The sequence below is a fragment of the Oncorhynchus kisutch genome, linkage group LG28 (genome assembly GCF_002021735.2).
Source record: "Oncorhynchus kisutch isolate 150728-3 linkage group LG28, Okis_V2, whole genome shotgun sequence".
In the NCBI taxonomy this organism is placed as follows: Eukaryota; Metazoa; Chordata; class Actinopteri; order Salmoniformes; family Salmonidae; genus Oncorhynchus; species Oncorhynchus kisutch.
Window position 1 is genome coordinate 14,013,481 of NC_034201.2, and position 18,942 is coordinate 14,032,422.

Here is an 18,942-nt window from a genome sequence, read left to right on the forward strand (position 1 = left end):
TACTTTCGTAAGGCTAAACTTCACGTCAGTTGCATGTTCTACCTCTTTCCCTTTAGGTACGTTGGACATTTGATCTACTACATCAAAATGTATTTGATTGGTAGTGGTCAAAACCTATTTCCTGCACTTGAAATGGACAGAATAAGGTAGCGTTTCATTCCACCGTCAAATACGCTAATTAAAATGTAGGCTATAGGTTTTGGGTTAAATGTGATTATTTGAGTTTATATCCCCCTTTCATCTGTTTATACAATCTCTTTCAGATATTTCCCTGCAAGCTGACATTTTAATTCAGCAGCATCTTAGAGATCCTAGTATTATCCCCTGGTGCTTTTGAAGTGACACTTGGTGAGCTAGTCTTGTTGTCCTTGAAGTGTCTTACTTCAAATGTATTGTTTCGATGGTAACACTAGGTTATCTCAAATCTAGTGAATATTGGTGTACCATTTATTAAATTTTCTCTAAAGATACACCAGTGTGGTCCAAGCTTGAATCAGGATACATCCCATCTTCAAAGACGTTTCTGAGATCCTGGATGGTAACTTTGGAGTTGAAACATACAAATTCTTATAAAACTATACATCAAGCTAACCAGCTACTCCTGAGATCTATGGACTGTCTCATGGCGAAATGAAGGTCAAGCTAACCAGCTACTCCTGAGATCTATGGGACTGTCTCGTGGCTAAATGAAGGTCTGCACTAAAAACAGCATGCTCTGGGTCCAGGCCTGATGTCCAGTCACGTCACATTCTTGCTGCCTCTGGAAATACAGAATACCTCAAAGCTCGCATTGTTTCACTTAATGGCCAACTATTAAAGAGAAATCTAAACAAACCTGAAAAATGTCAAAACATTTACGCTATTCTGCAAATAAATGGTAAGAGCAGGTTGTCAATGTGGTAAGTTGTAGACTGTAAACCCCCCCCTGCTTACCCACATTGAAATGCTTGGAATGGTCTTCCTGTGAAACGCATTAAACAATGCCCCCGTTAATTTCTACTCCCATCTCATGTCCTGTCCTTACATTAGTTGTTTAAGCAATACATTGTGCCATACAACAAATACAAATGAGTTTTCCCCCACAAAAGGGCTTTATTACAAACCAAAATACTCCTGACTCCTTCGCTGAACCAGCCTTTTGAAGGAAAGGATTACATTCTAACACGGTTAACTCACAAATAAAACACATTAAAAAGTACCAAGGAATTACAATTTTATTTAAAACTGTCCAGAAAGGCTTATTGAGAGAGAATGAGTGACACATTTACTATTGCTATATAAAACATTGCTTTGAGGAATAAAATAAAAAAAGTCTATACAGAATCAGTATTCATCGGAAATACGAAAATGCCAACTCGTGATGCTATTTTAAAACAAAAACATTCTGAATATTTTCCATGCAATTTTCACAGTACATAACATACCATGTATGAATTTTTAAATATAGTACAGTTTCAAAAGTTAAAAAAATGTAATTGACCATTTTAGAATCTGCGACGCTTGTTGGCACCAAAGTCCGCAGGGCCTTGGCCAGGGACTCTTGGGAACACAGGCTGGCCTCCTACGGGCATGTTGTTGTTTCCTGCCCCCTGCTGGGAGAAAACAGAAAAGACACACAAGATGAGTGATAATGACAAATGAAAGAATCTTATTTACATGAGATTTACAAGATTAACAAAGAGGTGAAATGATCAAATACATATTTGGTTACCCTATCCCTGTTGGCACAATAAATGTGTTGATCTTGGTATGTAAATATATTGTTTGTTATTCTAAAATGTCTAACATTACCATTAAAGGGGGGTTCTCAGCAGGTATGTTGGCAGCTCCAGGGATGGGCACGCTGGGGTTTCCTTCACCAGCACCCATCGAGTTTCTGTTAATTCCTTGACCTACACCAAACCAAAAAACAGACCAATACAATACAGTGGGGTCAGGAATGATTGGATCCCTTGATTAAGACTAGAAAAAAATACTGAGCTATATTGTATGCTAAAAATAAAATAAAAAATATATTTTATCCTAATGCAATTGCTCAGCAAAAGAGGTTGCAAGAAGTCTTTTTTTTTTATTCTAAAAAAGATGGGGTTCATAAGAACACATTGGGAGGGATCAAAGACGTTTCAAGGGATCCAATAATTCCGGACCCCACTGTATATACTAGATAACATGGTGACCATCACCCTTGACAGCTCAGTGAAGATCTGAAAGCTAATGTAAACCTTACCTTGCATGTGCATCCGCATCTCCTGCTCCCGCTAAGAAAAATGATAACGCGTTTAAAAAATGCATTCTTTAATCAGATAGATTAAACAATAGACAGCTTAGAATAAGCAACCAAAATATTGTTTTAGTGAATAATGGTCCTTTTTCCAATTGCTTTACCACAAACACAATTGCAAAGGTGCTTAGAAACATTTAGGCAACTCCCATATGAGTATAGAGGAATAATGATAGATATATATTTTTTAAACCAGTCTCAAATAACGATGACTCACATTTCCAGGGAAGTTCCCCTTGAAGCCCTCCTGCTGCCGCCTCATCATCTCCTCACTGTGCATCCTCATCTCCTCCTCCCTCCTGCGACGTTCTTCTTCCTGACGCAGCTCCATCTGCTTCCTCTTCTGCATCTCCTGGTTATGGAGCTCCTCCATTCTCCTCAGCTCCTCTTGACGCCTCAGCAGGTCTGTAATGAGATTAACACCCCATTTGTTAGTAACCTAGTCAAAAGACCTACACGATATGAATCAATTACCAACAGGCTTGGATTTAAGTGGTGTATGACATTGACATCTGGGCTACATCTGGGGTAGGACACTTCAAGAAATACATACATTTCTCCATAAGACACCCTGTTTTGTGTTTATTAGTGTCCTTAACCTTGGACTGATAAGGTGTCTGTAGAGTGGACCCAGACCATACATACCTTGTCTCATCAAGATAACCTGGTGCTCATGTCTAGCTGCCTCCATCTCTTGCTCCAGCTTCTCATGAGCCTCCTTGATGTTCCTGTCCACCTGCTCATACTGTTGCTTCTCCATCTCCATCAGGGCCTTCCAGCGCATGGCATACTCATACTCAAATGTCCCTGGCTGAGCAAATCTCGGTGGCTGCTCCCGCTCCCTGGCAGAGAGATTTTACACAAGAAAACCAGATCAATATGCAACACTTTGTCATGGATTGTACCTCTTTTCAGCAGCATGGTGCAAGATTGTTCTATGCACAGTTCTGATCAATGTATTTGGAGAAAGTATGCCAAAACCCAAAAACTATGATTACTCACTTGTGAAACACTTGGTTTTTGTTTACAATCCTCTCTGGCAGTCCCTCATCCTCATCAAACTGCTCCATTGGCTCAACTGTCACTGGCCTGGGGAATCTGAAAAGCGTAAAACAATCAGCATTACCTCTCCCATTTTGAAAACATCACAACAAAATGCATTTGAAACATCACGTTTTTATTTTATTTACAGCCTGATACTTACGCAGTCAATAGAAAGGCCCCATCTGCACACCTATCCAGAGCCTTCCTTGCTGCAGGCTTGGCTGTGTATTCCACAATCCCTTTTCCTGTGGGTCTCCCTCTATCATCTACTATGACTATGGCCCTTTCAATCTGGCCAAAGACAGAGAAAGCCTCTTCCAGGAGCTCATTGGAAATGAACTGTGGCAAATTCCTCACAGTTAGGGCAGCACCATGTGTTGCAAATCGCACGCGCAACTGTCTGCCTCTGAATGAAGTGTCATCAAGCTCGGCTTTAGCAATCTCAGCCACTGTTTTTGTCTCCTGTTGGTAGAAAAGTACAAAATAAGAACATTTAGAAAGTAGTCACACGTGAATGCTTTCCCATTCATTTAAGATTGAGGAATATAACTTATATCCCTTGAACATGCTACTGTGAGAGTGGAAATTAAGCCCAAACCGGAGCGCAAACCTACAACCCTCCCCACTGTAACAAAAACTCAAGAGGCACTGTCAATACAACTGACCCAGAAAGCTAAGGCAATTCTGAATCGGGGGTGACGGTACTTCTACATCTCAGTAAGGCAGTAGTGATGCACTCGGTCATCCGCTACACTAACTACTTACCAGTCTAATGAATCCAAACCCCCGGTCCTTGTTGATGAAAATCTCAGCTGCCTTGCCATACTTGGAAAACAACTTCTCCACCTCTGCCTCTGTAACACCAGTTGGTAAATTTCCCACAAACAGACGGCTGCGCTGAGTGTAAGTCTTCTCTCCAGGTTTCCTGAAGTTTTGTAGATCTATGGTTATCCCTGCATCTAAAGAGAAGAAAATATTAGAATCATCTAATACTGGATGATTTAATTTCTTTCCAATACAGGGCTCAGGAGTCAATGAAACCTATCTTACTTGGGCTCTCCTGCTCATCTGCATGCTGTCCATTGCTGTTGACTCCAGGATTTTTCTGGTTTTCAAACTGGTGTCTAGATGGGCCATGATACTGCTGTTCTCCACGGGGGCCCTGGTTTCCTTGCATCTAATTAAAAGGACAGTCATTAACAGAGTCACTACATCGATTTTTTTATAGTTAACACCATCGGGCAAAAAAAAATGCATGAGGATACACGAGATGTCAAAGCCAGAGGAAGGCTAAAGCTAACGTTAAGCTGGCTAGCAACGTGTTTCGTTATAACGTTAGCTATAACAGATCATTTCAGTCTAAATCACATTTTGGCTAACGTTTAACAAGCAAATCGTATATGGTAACGAGTGGCGTTGAGAGTTACCATTGGCTAGGTAACTAAATGTAATATACAGTAGCTAAATCAACTAGCTAGCCAACGTTAGTTACTGTAGAGTAACGTAATCAAAATGTGAAAGCCACCGTCTTTGTTTGCTAGCTAGCATAGCTAGCGAACTAGTTCAAGACGGGCAGTGGCAGCTAGCAAACCAATATCGATTGTTCAACAATCTGTTAGTTAGCTAACGAATTAAAACATGTTAGTTAACTGTTAGCTACTTATGTGAAGCTGGCTAGTAATTTCGCTACTTACCTAAGCTAACCTCCTCACCACTAAGCTAACATAGCTAACTAGCACAACCGTTTTGTTCCTAGCAAATGTATGTAACATATTGCAAGTTAGCTAATATAAGCAACTTCTCAGATGAAAGCAAACATGTTGCATATTCAACTAATACGTTTTCATACCTTCACAAAATAAATGTTTGGGGATTCCAACACACGTAGAAGGGGAAATCGCTCTTTGCAAAGAGCATATAATGGATTTCACAAACAACCTATTGATTCCACTTGAGGAAGCAGATTGGCTAACTGGGAGAAGGCGGATGTAGTGTAGACATGCAGTGATTGGAAGAATTCCCGTCAATTATCTAGAGAATAGTAAATCTAACAATCTAATTGGTACATATTCTATTTGGACCATTCCTTGATTTTTGTCAGAGATCTGAAAGAATGACTATTGAAATTAGATTAATTGAACGGTTTTGGAACCTATGACCCTGGCTATATGACGGATAAACTCTTGGGTACACTCGCAATGGCTGCCTGGTATTATGATGCAATAATTTCCATGTAATGTAGAATATTCCTTAGGATAATGTTAACTGATGTGGATCATGCAATTTAATGTACTTTTTGCAACGTCAATTGCGTTGAATCAACAAATCACAACACATTTTGATGGATACACTTCCTGCTTATACTTATTTTACTTCCTGCTTTGCTCCATAGTACCACAGTATGAGTGGTAGTCAAACAGGGAAATGGTTTCAATCTTTTTTCTTTCTTTAAAAAAAATTAACAACAAATCAATACATAAAGCACATGAGAGAACACAAGCATACATAGATGACAAACAATGGACAATCGAGCTAGGGGGTACAATATGACAATATGACATCACGTGACATTACACAAGGACCTTAAGGGACACACATATACTTACAATTCGAACAGCTATTTTGTTAGTAGAGCATTTAACCGTCTTAAAATAAACTTCAATTTCTTTTTTTAGGGTAAGAAAATGTGGTTTTCTGTTTGTAAATTTACATTTGTGTATATGAAATTTGGCCAAATGAATAATGAAATGAATTACATAAAATTGCTTCAGCTTATATCTAACGTATGTAAAGAATCCAAGCAGTACATCTCTCCACAATAGTGTAAAATCTTCATAAATGTGTTCAATTATAAATCTACTGATGTCTTGCCACAGTTTTCTTACATGAATACAATGCCAAAAAAGATGCAACACTGTTTCTGGGTGGTCCTTAATTAAAAGTCTTCATATAGTGGTTGGCAGGATAATATTTATTAATAACTTTAAAGGAAACGTCCTTAATTTTGTTAACAAGTAGGTATTTGTGTGGCAACATCCAAACTTTTTCCCAACAGATATTATCAATAAATCCATTCCAATAAGGCATGACATAAGGTATGGATACAACATCCTGCTGAAACAAGGATCGCATCACTGTTGTTGAATGGACCAAAAGAGAAACAAATCTTTCCTACTGATGAGTCAACCGGGTCAATAAAAGGTAGGCTCTGAGGGTCAGGTCTTGACAAGTTCCTGAATAACAGAGCAACACCTGAGGGAATGGCATCTAAACGAATTGCAAAATCTTTAGGTGTTACATTGACCTTGTAAAGTGATAAGAATTCCTTATAACTGATTAAAAGACCCTCTGCATTTACCAGTTGGCTCACCAATAGGATATTATTTTGGAACCAATATTCTAAAAACAAAAGTATTTTTTATACAATATATCCCGATTATTCCTATCAAATATCTGTGTGGAGAAAAATGGTGTTTATAAATTAAGGACCATGATAAGAAAACCTGCCGATGAAAAGCAGAAGGTTTCACTGGAATATTATAATTGCAAAACAACATGAAGTTAAGGCCACCAAAAGTAGAGAAGACATGATGAGGAATAAAATTCCAGATAGAAGTGGGTCTTCTTAGGAATTGTTTTATCCAATTGATCTTAAAAGTATTATTTAAAGTAGTAAAGTCCAGAAAATTCAGTCCACCATTCTCATAAGTGTTCATTACAACAGTTTTCCTAATGTAATGGGTACGGTTTCTCCACAGAAAGTTGAAAAGCATCTGGTCTATCTCCTTCTTATTTTACTGTCAAGATATAAAGATAGAGCGCCATATGTTAGTCTAGAGATGCCTTCAGCCTTGGTTATTAGGACTCTACCTTTTAAAGATAAGTCCCTCTGTAGCCATTGATTTAGCTTCTTCTGGTTTTTTTTAATAAGAGGGTTAAAATTGAGTTAGCCTCTAGACTTTTGATCCTTTGTAATGGTTATGCCTAAATATGTAAGTAACTTCTTTTACTGGAATACAATAATATGAAGGTGTCACACAATCTTTGACAGCTATGAGTTCACATTTATTAATGTTAAGATATCACATTGATCAATATGGGAATTTGGTTTAGCGTCTTTCAGAAAAAGTGTAGTATCATCAGCCAGCTGGTTTATAATAATTTCTTTACCAGCTATGGAAATACCTTGTACAGGACTATTATTATTATTATTTAAAAATAAAAATAAATTAAACTCTGTTTATGAAGTTTTACACACACACAGACAAGATAAAGCAATATAAAAAATACAAATATATATATATTTTTAAATGGCTTTAAAGATACCAGACTTTAGACAAGTTAAACACACCAGGCAGAAGGCTACAGAGGTTAAAGGGCAATCTATAGTACAGGGACAGAGCAAACACCTCACCATTGTTCTTGTCAAGGGATAAGGGTGGAGAAATGCAACCACTCACAGAGAGTCATGGCCACAGACCGACCATCCACTGGATAAAAAAAAAAGTTTACAATGCTTTAAAATTAAAAATAAATAAATAGAATGATTATTCATGTAGGCGTGAACAGAATGTAAAAATAACTGGGAAAAACAAGCTCACATTTCATTCTCAGCCCGGGCAAGATGAACAAGGCATCTGCGGATCACAATCAATAAGCACATTTTTTTTTTTTTTACCTTTATTTAACTAGGCAAGTCAGTTAAGAACAAATTCTTATTTTCAATGACGGCCTAGGAACAGTGGGTTAACTGCCTGTTCAAGGGCAGAACGACAGATTTTGTACCTTGTCAGCTCGGGGATTTGAACTTGCAACCTTTCGGTTACTAGTCCAATGCTCTAACCACTAGGCTACACTGCCGCCCCATGGACCTTAATGCCCTCCCCAGCAAAAACACAGAGAGAAGCTCCTCCAACCCTCAAGTCACAGACTTATTTAGTATTAATTGGAATGCCATCAGAGGATGGACTGTTTAAAGTAAGACCGGAATGGAGCCCAAGCCTCATCAAACAGTTTGGGGTTCCCACGTGAATTGAATAGATTTTTTTCTAGTTTCTGAGAGCACAACATATCCCTCACCCAATATTTATAAGATGGGGGAGCTGCCATCTTCCAGTTCTGTAGTATTAGCCGTCTAGCTAAAAGAGCTGTATAAGCAACAGTGTCCGACTGGATTCTTGATAGGGGGGTACCCATGGGCAGTACTCCAAAAAGGGCTGTAAGGGGAGACGGATCTATAACAGTGTCATATATATCAGAGAAACATTTAAATATTAATTTCCAGAAACCTGACAGTTTTTGACAGCCCCAAAACATATGCAACAGTGTGGCTGGTTCCACTTTACATCTGACACAGGTAGGATCAAAATCAGAGAATATTCTTCCAAGTTTGGCCCTCTCGACCAGTGGATACGGTGAACCACCTTGAATTGAATGAGGCTGTGTCTAGTGCTAAAAGACGACGAGTGCACCCTGTGCAGCACAGATTCCCAGGCGTCTTCCCCAAGTTCCTCCCCCAAATCCTTTTCCCATCGAGTCTTTAAAGGCACCAAAGAAGGGTTCTGTAAGTCATGAATGATTGCATATACATCTGAAATTGCGCCCCTAGGAAGCTTGCTCAGCTCCAAGATGCTCTCTATAGCTGTATTCGCAGGCCTATTGGGTAATCCAGGTGTGTTAGCTCTGACAAAGTTTCTAGTCTGGAGATAGCGGAAAAACTGGGATTGGGGGAGATTGAACTTTTCCTGCAGCTGAGAAAAAGAGGCAAATGTATCATCAAAGAATTAATTGGGCTACCGAGGAGAGGCCTAGTGAGTGCCAAATGCCAAAAGCCCCATCATTCAAAGATGGAGGAAATAAAATGTTCTGATTGATTGGGCCTGATAGAGAAAAGACTCGGAGGCTAAAGGCTAAACGGAACTGATTCCAAATTTTAAGAGACTGCTTTACAATTGGGTTGACACACCTTTTGCCTAGGGACACTGGGAGAGACGAGCACAGCACAGAGGAAAGTGCTGCAGGTTTACACGATTCAGACTCCATCTGGACCCAGAGTGGTCTAGGGCCAGTAGGATCAGTCTGCAGCCAGTACAGAATGGCTCTGAAATTCGCAGCCCAGTAGTATGTCTGAAAATTTGGTAGAGCTAAACCCCCCAATGACCTAGGCTTCTGTAAATGTTTTCTACCAATCCGTGGTACCTTGCCATCCCAAATAAAATGCATGAATGTTTGAATAAAAATGGGTAAACATTGAAATAAATATAAAAATTTGGGCAACACATTCATTTTAATGACATTAATCCTTCCGATAAGAGAAAGGGGTAGGGAATTCCAAAAAGTAAAAGATTGTTTCAATCTGTCTGCTAGAGCAACAAAGTTTTCCTAAAACAAATTTGAATATTTCCCTGTCACTTTTACTCCCAAGTAAGTGAATTGATCCCGGACAATCCTAAACTGAGAACTTGTAAAAGAGCACTTTAAAGCAGCCTTGTTTACCGGAAAAAGCTCACTCTTGCCTAGATTCAGCTTGTACCCTGAGATTGAACCAAACTTTTTAAGAACAGATAGGGCACGTGGCAATGAGGTATCGGGGTTGGAGATAAACAAAAGGAGGTCGTCAGCATATAGCGAGACTTTCTGCTCCCAACCCGCCCTGATTATACATCGAATGGCATCATTAGAGCGTAGTGCAATGGCGAGAGGTTCGATTGCCAAAGCAAACAACAAGGGGGAGTGTGGGCAACCCTGTCTGGATCCGCGGTGCAAGGGAAAATAGTCAGAGGACAAGTTATTAGTCCGTACCGAAGCCATGGGGGAAAAATAAAGAATCTTTATCCACGCAATGAATTTGGGGCCAAAGCCAAATCTATAAAGGGCAGCTGTTAGGTAATCCCACTCAACGCGGTCAAACGCTTTTTCGGCATCAAGTGAGACCACCACCTCCGGGTCCTCCGACGCTGGGGAGTACAGTATATTCATAAGGCGCCTAATATTGAAAAATAAATGCCTATTTCTCACAAAGCCAGTCTGGTCAGAGTGTATTACTTGGTGCAGCAAGCCTTCCATACGGATGGCTAAAAGCTTAGCTAGGATTTTGTAATCACAGTTTAAAAGCGAGATTGAGCGATAGGATCCACATTCCAGGGGGTCTTTGTTTTTCTTTAGTAGTAATGAAATTGAAGCCTGATAAAGACTAGGCGGTAGCTTTGAAGTATTAAGGCACTCTGCAAATAGTCGAGACAAGAATGGACAAAGCAGACCAGAAAACGTCCTGTAAAATTTGGTTGGAAAACCGTCCGGACCCGGTGATTTACCACTTTTCATTGCGGACACTGCTGTTGCAATCTCCTCAAGCGTAAATTCTTCTTCTAGATAGTCATGGGAGTTTGTATCAATTGAAGGCATATTCAAGCCATTAAAGAAGGAGTCAATCAGCAAAGGGTCTTGAGGGGTTTCAGAGGTGTATAGCGCAGAGTAAAATTGTTTAAATTGATCATTGATCTCTTTATGGATAACTGTGGTGGCACCAGACGGGGTCCTTATTTGTGGGATTAAACGTGAGGCCTCAGATTTACGGATCTGATGCGCAAGGAGTTTACTGGCCTTGTCGCCTTGTTCATAGACTTTGTATCGAGCTCGCAAGAGTAACTGTTCAGCTTGCCAGGTAGAAAGCTCATAAAATTCAGATTGGAGTAGTTGGCGCTCTTTATCCAGATCAGAGGAAGGATCTGTAGCATACTTCTCATCCAATGTGGCTATGGACTCGCTCAGGTCCCGAAGTCGCTGGGAGCGAACTCTGTTTTGGTTGGCTGTATAAGAAATAATTTGGCCACGTAGGTATGCTTTGAGAGACTCCCATATGGTAGAGCAGGACATACCTGGTGTTGAATTAATTTCTAGGAATAAGGTGATTTCAGAAGAAATGAAATTGACAAACTCCTTATCTGAGAGTAAAATGGGGTTGAGACGCCATTGATAACACATAGGAGGTCGCTGGGGAAACTCTAGTTCAAGCACTAATGGTGAATGGTCAGAGATAACAATACTCTCGTAAGTACACTGCCGAAGGTTAGGCAGAAGTTTTTTGTCCAAAAAGAAGTAATCAATCCGGGAGTATGTTTGATGAACATGAGAATAAAAGGAATACTGTCTATCTATAGGATGTAGGAAACGCCAGGCCTCAAACATAGCATATTTCTGAAGAAAGGATTGAATAAGTAGAGCACATTTAGATGGGCCTGTATTTGTTTGTGAGGACTTGTCAAGAACTGGGGACATTTTACAGTTGAAATCCCCCCCTAAAATCAACAAATGAGAATCTAAATTGGGAATAGCAGACAGAAAGGAAGAAATGAAACTTGTGTCATCCCAATTGGGAGCATAAACACTAGAAAGAAAACAGTTCACCGGTTACTATGACGTATCGTCCCTTAGGATCAGCAATAACCTCAGAAGCTACAAAGGGAGTAGCTTTATCAACCAGAATAGCAGCACCTCTTGATTTACTATGAAAGTTCGAGTGGAACACTTGACCAACCCAGTCCTTACGCATCCTAAAATGCTCACCAGTCCTCAAGTGAGTCTCTTGTAGAAATGCAATATTTGCATTCAAACCCTTTAAGTGTGTCAACACCCTCTTACGCTTCATCGGGTTGTTAACCCCTTTGGTGTTCCAAGAAATGTACTTGATCGCATTATTTCGGCCCCTCTGGGCATTCCCGTTATTCAACCCTGTCATTAGAGCATAGAATGGAAAAGCAATGAGCGCCCAAAACCCCCAGAATAACTTGTCTCAGAGTAATAATGTACGGTGGTAAATGTTTGGAAAAAGTACAGAAAAAAAAACTGAAAAAAAACTAAAAAGACAGAATGACAACATTAGAACTGAACAATTCAACCTGCCCCCCCACCCCCTCCCCCCATACCAGACAATACCTCCCCAAACGAGGTACAAGCCTAAATAGAACATGTTCTCTTCGCACAGTATGTCTGTGAGAGTGCGGTCTTAAACCTAAACCCACAGTCCCGCTCTTTAAAGTCGCGTTTTGTTAGTGGATCAAGCAGCAAAAAGAAAGATTTGTATGTTTTTTTTTCAAATAAAAAAAAAGGCGAATCCCTTGTGCAAACGGAATGACAAAGCACCACCTGTAGATGTGTATAATTGTATTCCCAGTCTTATAACAGGCATTGAGAGAGAAAATAAATTAAAAGTATAAAGGCTCTCAGCCAAAAATCTAATTTGAAGTAAGGAAATCGTAGTAAGACAATCAAAAATAATAGTAATTATAATAGTAGTCTAGTTGATGCTGAGACAGCTTACAACCAATACCAAAAAACTATGTGTGCGCAACGTTGAACGTTTGCTGGGCAAAACCTTTACAATTAAAGTGAGGCCCCAAAAACCGTGTAGCCTCGGAACATTTACTGTTTACTGGGTCAATGCAAACGGATGCAGTAAACAAATAACCAAAAATATTTTGAGTCACTGAGACAATGTGTAAACAAACTAAATAGGTGAGCGAGATAAGGCACGCACACTAGATGATCAAAACATTAGATCACATCAAATAAGCCTGAATAGTTTCGCCAACTATACAAGACTAGCCTGTTATATCTAAACATAATTTTACCACAGGTGGGTTACTTACTATCCACAGTTCGCTAGGAACAGTTGCTGAATTGTGAGCATATTCAAGACTTCTTGATGTGACGTTGAATGTGAGCCATAGCCTCATCCGGAGATTCAAATGTGTAGTCTTTACCCTCTTGAGATATCCATAAACGGGCCGGGAATCGCAGTCCATACTTCACACTTGGATGGTCCTGAAGTACTCGTTTGGCCTGTCTGAAAGCTGCGCGCTGCCTGGAAACAGTGGCAGAGTAGTCCTGGTAGATGGAGAAGCTCTGTCCTTGAAAGCTCAGAGTGGTATTGCGGGCTCGATGGAGGATCTCCATCTTCTCATGAAAAAAGTGCACTCGAAGAATTATGTCACGGGGCCTCTCCCCATCCCGGGGCTTTGGGCGCAGCGACCGGTGGGCTCGATCAATCAGGGGCTTTTCATCTAAGGCAAGAACATCCTTCAGCAGCCCTGAAACGAAATCCGTGGCGCGATGCATTTCCGCGGACTCTGGGACCAATACAAGTCTCAGATTATTGAGGCGAGAGAATCCCTCTAGACTCACACAGCTCTCCTTCACCTTTTTCAAATCCGCAGCTAGGCGTTTAACTTCAGCCTCCAGGGATGTAGTTAAATCGGAGACATTAGTAGCGGAGGTCTCCAGTGCTGCAATCATTGTAGTGTCGTTCCGCAGGATGGTTAAATCTGCTTTTAAAGTATCAGAAACCTCCTGTATTCTGGCTTCAATCGTAGCAACCACCTGTGTTTTCATTTCAACTATCTCAGAGCGTAGTAGTTTGATGGCCTCTAGAACGTTCATTTCAGCGCCACCGGGCCAAGCCGCGCCCCCGGGTAAAGTGTGCGTCCCCGGGCCCTCAGACTCAGGAGAGGGCGGTGATGAGAGCGGGTCTTGTAGGCCGGGTTTTCTCAAAGTCATGCTTTTGGCCTTATGCTTGGTCGACATGCTAACATTCGGAAGCAAAGTAGTCTTGGTTTTTACGGAAAGGGATCACCAAATTAATATTTGAAAATAAATACGGTTCTGCTGCAGAATTCACATAAACTTTAAGAATACCACGGGAGCAAACGGAAAACACGTCAGTCGCACATGGCGTCCCCTACCATCCCCCTGAGGACTATTATTTAAAGAATTCGCAAGAAGTTGGGTGATTAATAAAAACAGGTACGGAGAGATAGTACAACCTTGCCTAATTCCTCTCTTTAACTCAAATCTAGGTGAGGTGCCATATTTCTATTTGATAGAGCTGTTATCATTTGCATAGAATGTCTCAATAGCCGTACAGAAAAAATCCCCAAAGCCAAGTCTCTCAAGGGAGTGGAAGAGAAACTGATGCTCTACTGTGTCAAATGCTTTATAAAAATCTAAAAATAATATGAAGCTATCCTCAGTTATTAGGTCTGAGTAGTCAAGTATGTCTAATACTAGTCTGACATTGTTAGAAATATGTCTGTTCCTCATGAAGCCAGACTGTGTTTCATCAATGATTGCATCCAGGACTTCTTTAATTATTTTTGCAAGTAGTAAGGCTAATATCTTATAGTCATTATTAAGAAGACAAAATGGATGCCAGTTATCGATGAGCAGCACGTATCTTTTAGACTTAGGTATCAGTGTTATTAACCCCTGGGCGCTGGGAGGGTGCAGTACGTCCTATGCCTGCGCTCCGCCCGTGCCGGGCGAATGTGGGCATTGAGCCTAAGGGAGAGGTGCGAGTAGTATGCAACAAATCTCCAGTGCTCACCCACAGCTCAGTTCAACCTGTGCCTGCACTCTGGATGGTCCGGGCTAAAGTGGTCATCCAGCCTGGAGGAGTGGTGCCAAGGCTGCGCACCAGAGCTCCAGTGCTCCCCCACAGCCCGGTCCATCGGGTGCCCCCTCCACGCACCAGGCCTCCTGTAGGTCTCCCCAGCCTGGTGGGTCCTGTGTGGCAGCCCCACGCACCAGGCTGTCTCTCTGTCTCCTCCTTCCAGGTTCAATCTCCAGGCCAGAGCCGCCCGTCAGTCCGGAGCTGCCAGAGCCACCCGTCTGTCCTGAGCTTCCGGAGCCGCCCGTCTGTCCTGAGATACCGGAGCCGTCCGTCTGTCAGGAGCTGCCGGAGCCGCCTGTCAGTCAGGAGCTGCCGGAGCTGCCGGAGCTGCCCATCAGTCAGGAGCTGCCGGAGTCGCCCTTCACTCTGGCGCTGCAGGAGTCTTCACTACGGCGCTGCCGGAGTCGCCCTTCACTACGGTGCTGCCGGAGTCTCCCGTCTATTCGGGGCCCGCTGTTAGGGTTCCCAGTACGAGGTCGGCGGCGAGGGTCGCCGCTCCAAAGGCGCCACTTAAGTGGGCCAAGACTATGGTGGAGTGGGTCCATGTCCCGCGCCAGAGCCGCCACCGCGGGGGGGTACTGTCACGTTCTGACCTTAGTTCCTTTTTTACGACTTTGTGTTAGTTTGGTCAGGGCGTGAGTTGGGGTGGGTAGTCAATGTTCTTTTTTCTATGTTGTATTTCTGTGTTTGGCCTAGTATGGTTCTCAATCAGAGGCAGCTGTCGATCGTTGTCTCTGATTGAGAATCATACTTAGGTAGCCTGTTTTCCCCATTTTGGTTGTGGGTGATTATTTTCCGTATCAGTGTTTGCTCCATACTGGACTGTGTCGGTTTCCATTTATTCTCTTATTCTTTTGTTTTCTGTGTTCAGTTATCTTTCATTAAAATGATATTATGGACACTTACCACGCTGTGCATTGGTCCGATCCTTCCTACTCCTCCGCAGAAGAGGAGGACAAAAACCGTTTCACCCTAACTCATTGTAGGAGGGAGAACATTGTTTTTAATACTCTCTAAAAAATACTTCAAATAGGAAGGGAGCTACTAGTTCAGAAAATAATTTGTAAAATTTTGATGTAATTCCTTCAACACCTGGTGATTTATTGTTCTTCAGATGTTTGATTGACTCTATAATCTCTTCAATTTTGATGAGTTCATCACACTGTTTAGATTCTATATCACTGATAGAGCGAACATTATTCAGTGAGTTAAAAAACATATCTGTGGATTCCTGACAGTACGTAGAGCTATACAATTTTCTGTAAAAATTGATACAGTATTTTGCGATTAATTTTTGGTCGTCTGTAATAACACCATCAATGTTTAACTTATGGATAGTGTTATTTTTTAGAGTGACATTTCTCAAGTCTAAATAAATAGGATGAATTCTGTTCTCCCTCAATCCATTTTTTCCTAGATCTAATAAAGGCTCCTTCTGCTTTTAATCTATATATATTATCCAGTTTATTTTGTAACTCAATTAGTTACATCTTCTCCTCCCCCGAGAAGCCGGCTGGGGACCTCTGAGAAAGGGAAGTTATCTTAATGATCACCTTTTCCTCCTCAGCTCTTCTGGTCTTAGCAAGATTACTACCATATTTTCTAAGGTATTTGGACACCTCAAATTTAAAGAGCTCCCAGTTCTTGCAATAAGATTTTTCTTCACAAGCCCTTTCCCAAAAGTGTGAGAGCAGGTCTTTAACTTCAAATTGAACTATATCATTATTTAATAATGAGCTATTTAGCTTCCAGTAGGATGCTCTACCCAGGTTAGTATCAGGGGTAAATATGTTGATATCAATGTAAATGGCCCTATGGTCTGTGAGGGGAGTAGTACAAATATTTGTAGTAACACACTCACTATCAATACATTTGGATATAAGCCAAAATTCTATTCTGGATTGTCTGGAACCAAGTGAATGATCTGTCGGTTGGAAACCTCTCTCCATATATCAGTAAGATCAAACTTTTCCATAAAAAGTATTAAACCCAAATTCTGATTGGTTGGCCTACCTGGGGGGCATCTATCAGTTGAATTATCTATAGTAATGTTAAAGTCCCCTCCTATCAATAATAATGAATTGGGAAATTTAGATAACCAATGAAGTATATGTTTCTCTATAGATTCAAGCAATTCATCATTCTCATGTTTGGTGTTGTACCCGTAGAAGTTTACAGTAATGAGCGTAATGTCATTGTAACTGATCACAAGACAAATATAGTGACCAAAGGGGTCACATTCCGAGTGTAGAATATTACCACCAAAGGTATTTTTCATTGTAGTGACACCAGCGGAGCGTTCAGATCCATGGGAAAGCCAAATATCGTTGCCCCACTGTGACCTCCAGAAGTTGGCATCAGCCGAAATTGAGTGAGACTCTTGAAAAAAGAAAAATCTGTTCAAAATTATTTAGAAAATAACTATAGACAAAGACAAAACAACAAAAATTATAGAAAAGTATAAACTGTAGTAGGATGAGTCAAAGACATAGGAGCAGTGAACGTGAACGATAAGGAACCGAGATCTCCACCATTTAAGTCAATTTAAAGTGAAAATAGCTTATTCTATAACCTTTAAGCTAGACGTTATCCGGCTTTGAAATTCAACTCAACTGAAAATGATGTTCAAGACCAAACCAAGGGTTCTTGTAGTTAGAGACACTAAAAACCCTCTTTAGTCTAATCAGGAACTATTCTGAGAAATAAAATACAAAATAATAATTTAAATAAACGGGGACCTACTATTTTAAGTGCATATGAAAACCGATCATAAAATAATTGAATAAAAAATGTTCCTAAGATCTTTTTGGAAATAAGTATTAATAACTAAATAGAACAATAACCGTGTAAAGTCAGAGCAGACCTGTATGCCCTTTAAAACAGTATCTTAGTTACTGTATACATAAAAAATAAATACAGCTTTCAATCTTCTTCGTAAGTTTGTAAACAAAATAGGTCTTCTGGTCGTACAAGAACAAACGAATAAATTGAAGTACCTGAGTATTCCTGAAAAATAGTCACCTGATGTTTGTTAGGTAAACAACAAAGGAAAATGAGAATACCATGGCTGAAACCATCAACCTGTTCATTCTGGTGAGATTTTAGGGAGGAATATGGATTTCTGAACCGTTGATGAAGCCTCATCCTCCGACGAAGTAAGCAGCCTTACGCTCATTTTGTGCTATCTTGATCTTTTGCCACAACTTGTTCCTTCTTTCTATGTCCTCCGGGCTAAGATGCTCGGCGAAACGCAGACCATGGCTCGGAAGGAAGGCGTTCTTCCTAGCAGCTTTCCAGACATCATCCCTGTAGAATCTGACAGTGAAGAGGATGATGATGCCCCTTGGCCTTGAATCGTTTTGCTGTTGCTTCTTGCCGAGGCAATGCACAACGTCGATGGAATCAACAACTTTGTTCTTCTCTGCAGGCCTAACTTCTTGGCAGATGCGGATAGCCTCTCCTCGCACATCTTCATTCTCCACCTCTGGCAAGTCGTAGAGTCTCAGGTTCCATCTTCTTGTGTATTGTTCCAGATCAGTGAGACATCTATGGTAGACATTCTTATTATTTTCCACACATTTAAAAACTTTTGCCACTCTCGTTTTCACATCCTTGATTTCACCACATGCAAACTCCACAGTCTTTTTCAAGCCTTCGATAACCATGGTGTTCGCGCCTACCATTTTCTCAATGGCATCAGACCTGGAGTTGATGAGTAAGGAGAAAGTAGCCACGATGTCAGAGTTCATGTTGGTTTTTTTCGAGGGTGGAGGTTTGCACGGAGTAACCGGTAAAGAGGGGAATTCGTCATCTTCAACAGCATTCGAAAGCATGATATTATCCATAGGCCAAGCGTAGTTATGGCAGTTGTCTATAAGCACGTTTCTCTCTTGCTGATTAACAATAGAATGGATAACTTCTTCCTTTCTTTTTTGTCATGACTTTTCCTGGACATGCCGAAATAAATTATCCAAATATTATTCCAGTCACAGGAAAGGTCTTATATCTTGAACACATAAAAATAGTAATGACTGTAAATCTTTCTGAAGTTTTGTACGGAGCTCAGTAAAAAAACGTCTGTTCAAGCCGCCATCTGGGCACCTCCCGGAAATGGTTTCAATCTTTTTTCGACCATTCATTTTTCCCATAGCAATCACTTAAAATAAGGGCT

At 40.8% G+C, this 18,942-nt stretch overlaps 1 protein-coding gene across 2 annotated transcripts; it reads right to left on the reverse strand.

Moving 5' to 3' along the window:
• Window positions 1-1,068: 1,068 nt before the first annotated feature.
• On the reverse strand, window positions 1,069-5,304 carry nono (non-POU domain containing, octamer-binding). 2 transcript variants are annotated; one of them, XM_020464534.2, is made up of 10 exons: window positions 5,175-5,304; window positions 4,376-4,502; window positions 4,091-4,284; window positions 3,486-3,787; window positions 3,284-3,379; window positions 2,927-3,123; window positions 2,499-2,686; window positions 2,228-2,258; window positions 1,792-1,892; window positions 1,069-1,592 (listed from the first exon to the last, which is right to left on the reverse strand). In XM_020464534.2, exons 2-10 carry the CDS (start codon window positions 4,500-4,502, stop codon window positions 1,485-1,487), a joined length of 1,344 nt encoding a protein of 447 aa, XP_020320123.1. In that variant the 5' UTR covers window positions 5,175-5,304; the 3' UTR covers window positions 1,069-1,484. The 2 variants fall into 2 exon arrangements, with proteins under 2 accessions (XP_020320123.1, XP_020320125.1); XM_020464536.2 differs by having other exon boundaries at window positions 1,069-1,589; window positions 5,175-5,286.
• Window positions 5,305-18,942: the final 13,638 nt, after the last annotated feature.

What these genes read in the sequence shown, in the direction of transcription:
- nono (XM_020464534.2), bottom strand. Translation starts at nt 4,502, where the DNA reads ATGCAAGGAAACCAGGGCCCCCGTGGAGAACAGCAGTATCATGGCCCA. An exon ending in GGGGCCTTTCTATTGACTGC is followed by an intron (nt 3,380 to 3,485) that starts GTAAGTATCAGG and finishes TACGCTTTTCAG; the next exon opens with ATTCCCCAGGCCAGTGACAG. An exon ending in CTGAGAACCCCCCTTTAATG is followed by an intron (nt 1,593 to 1,791) that starts GTAATGTTAGAC and finishes GTTTTCTCCCAG; the next exon opens with CAGGGGGCAGGAAACAACAA.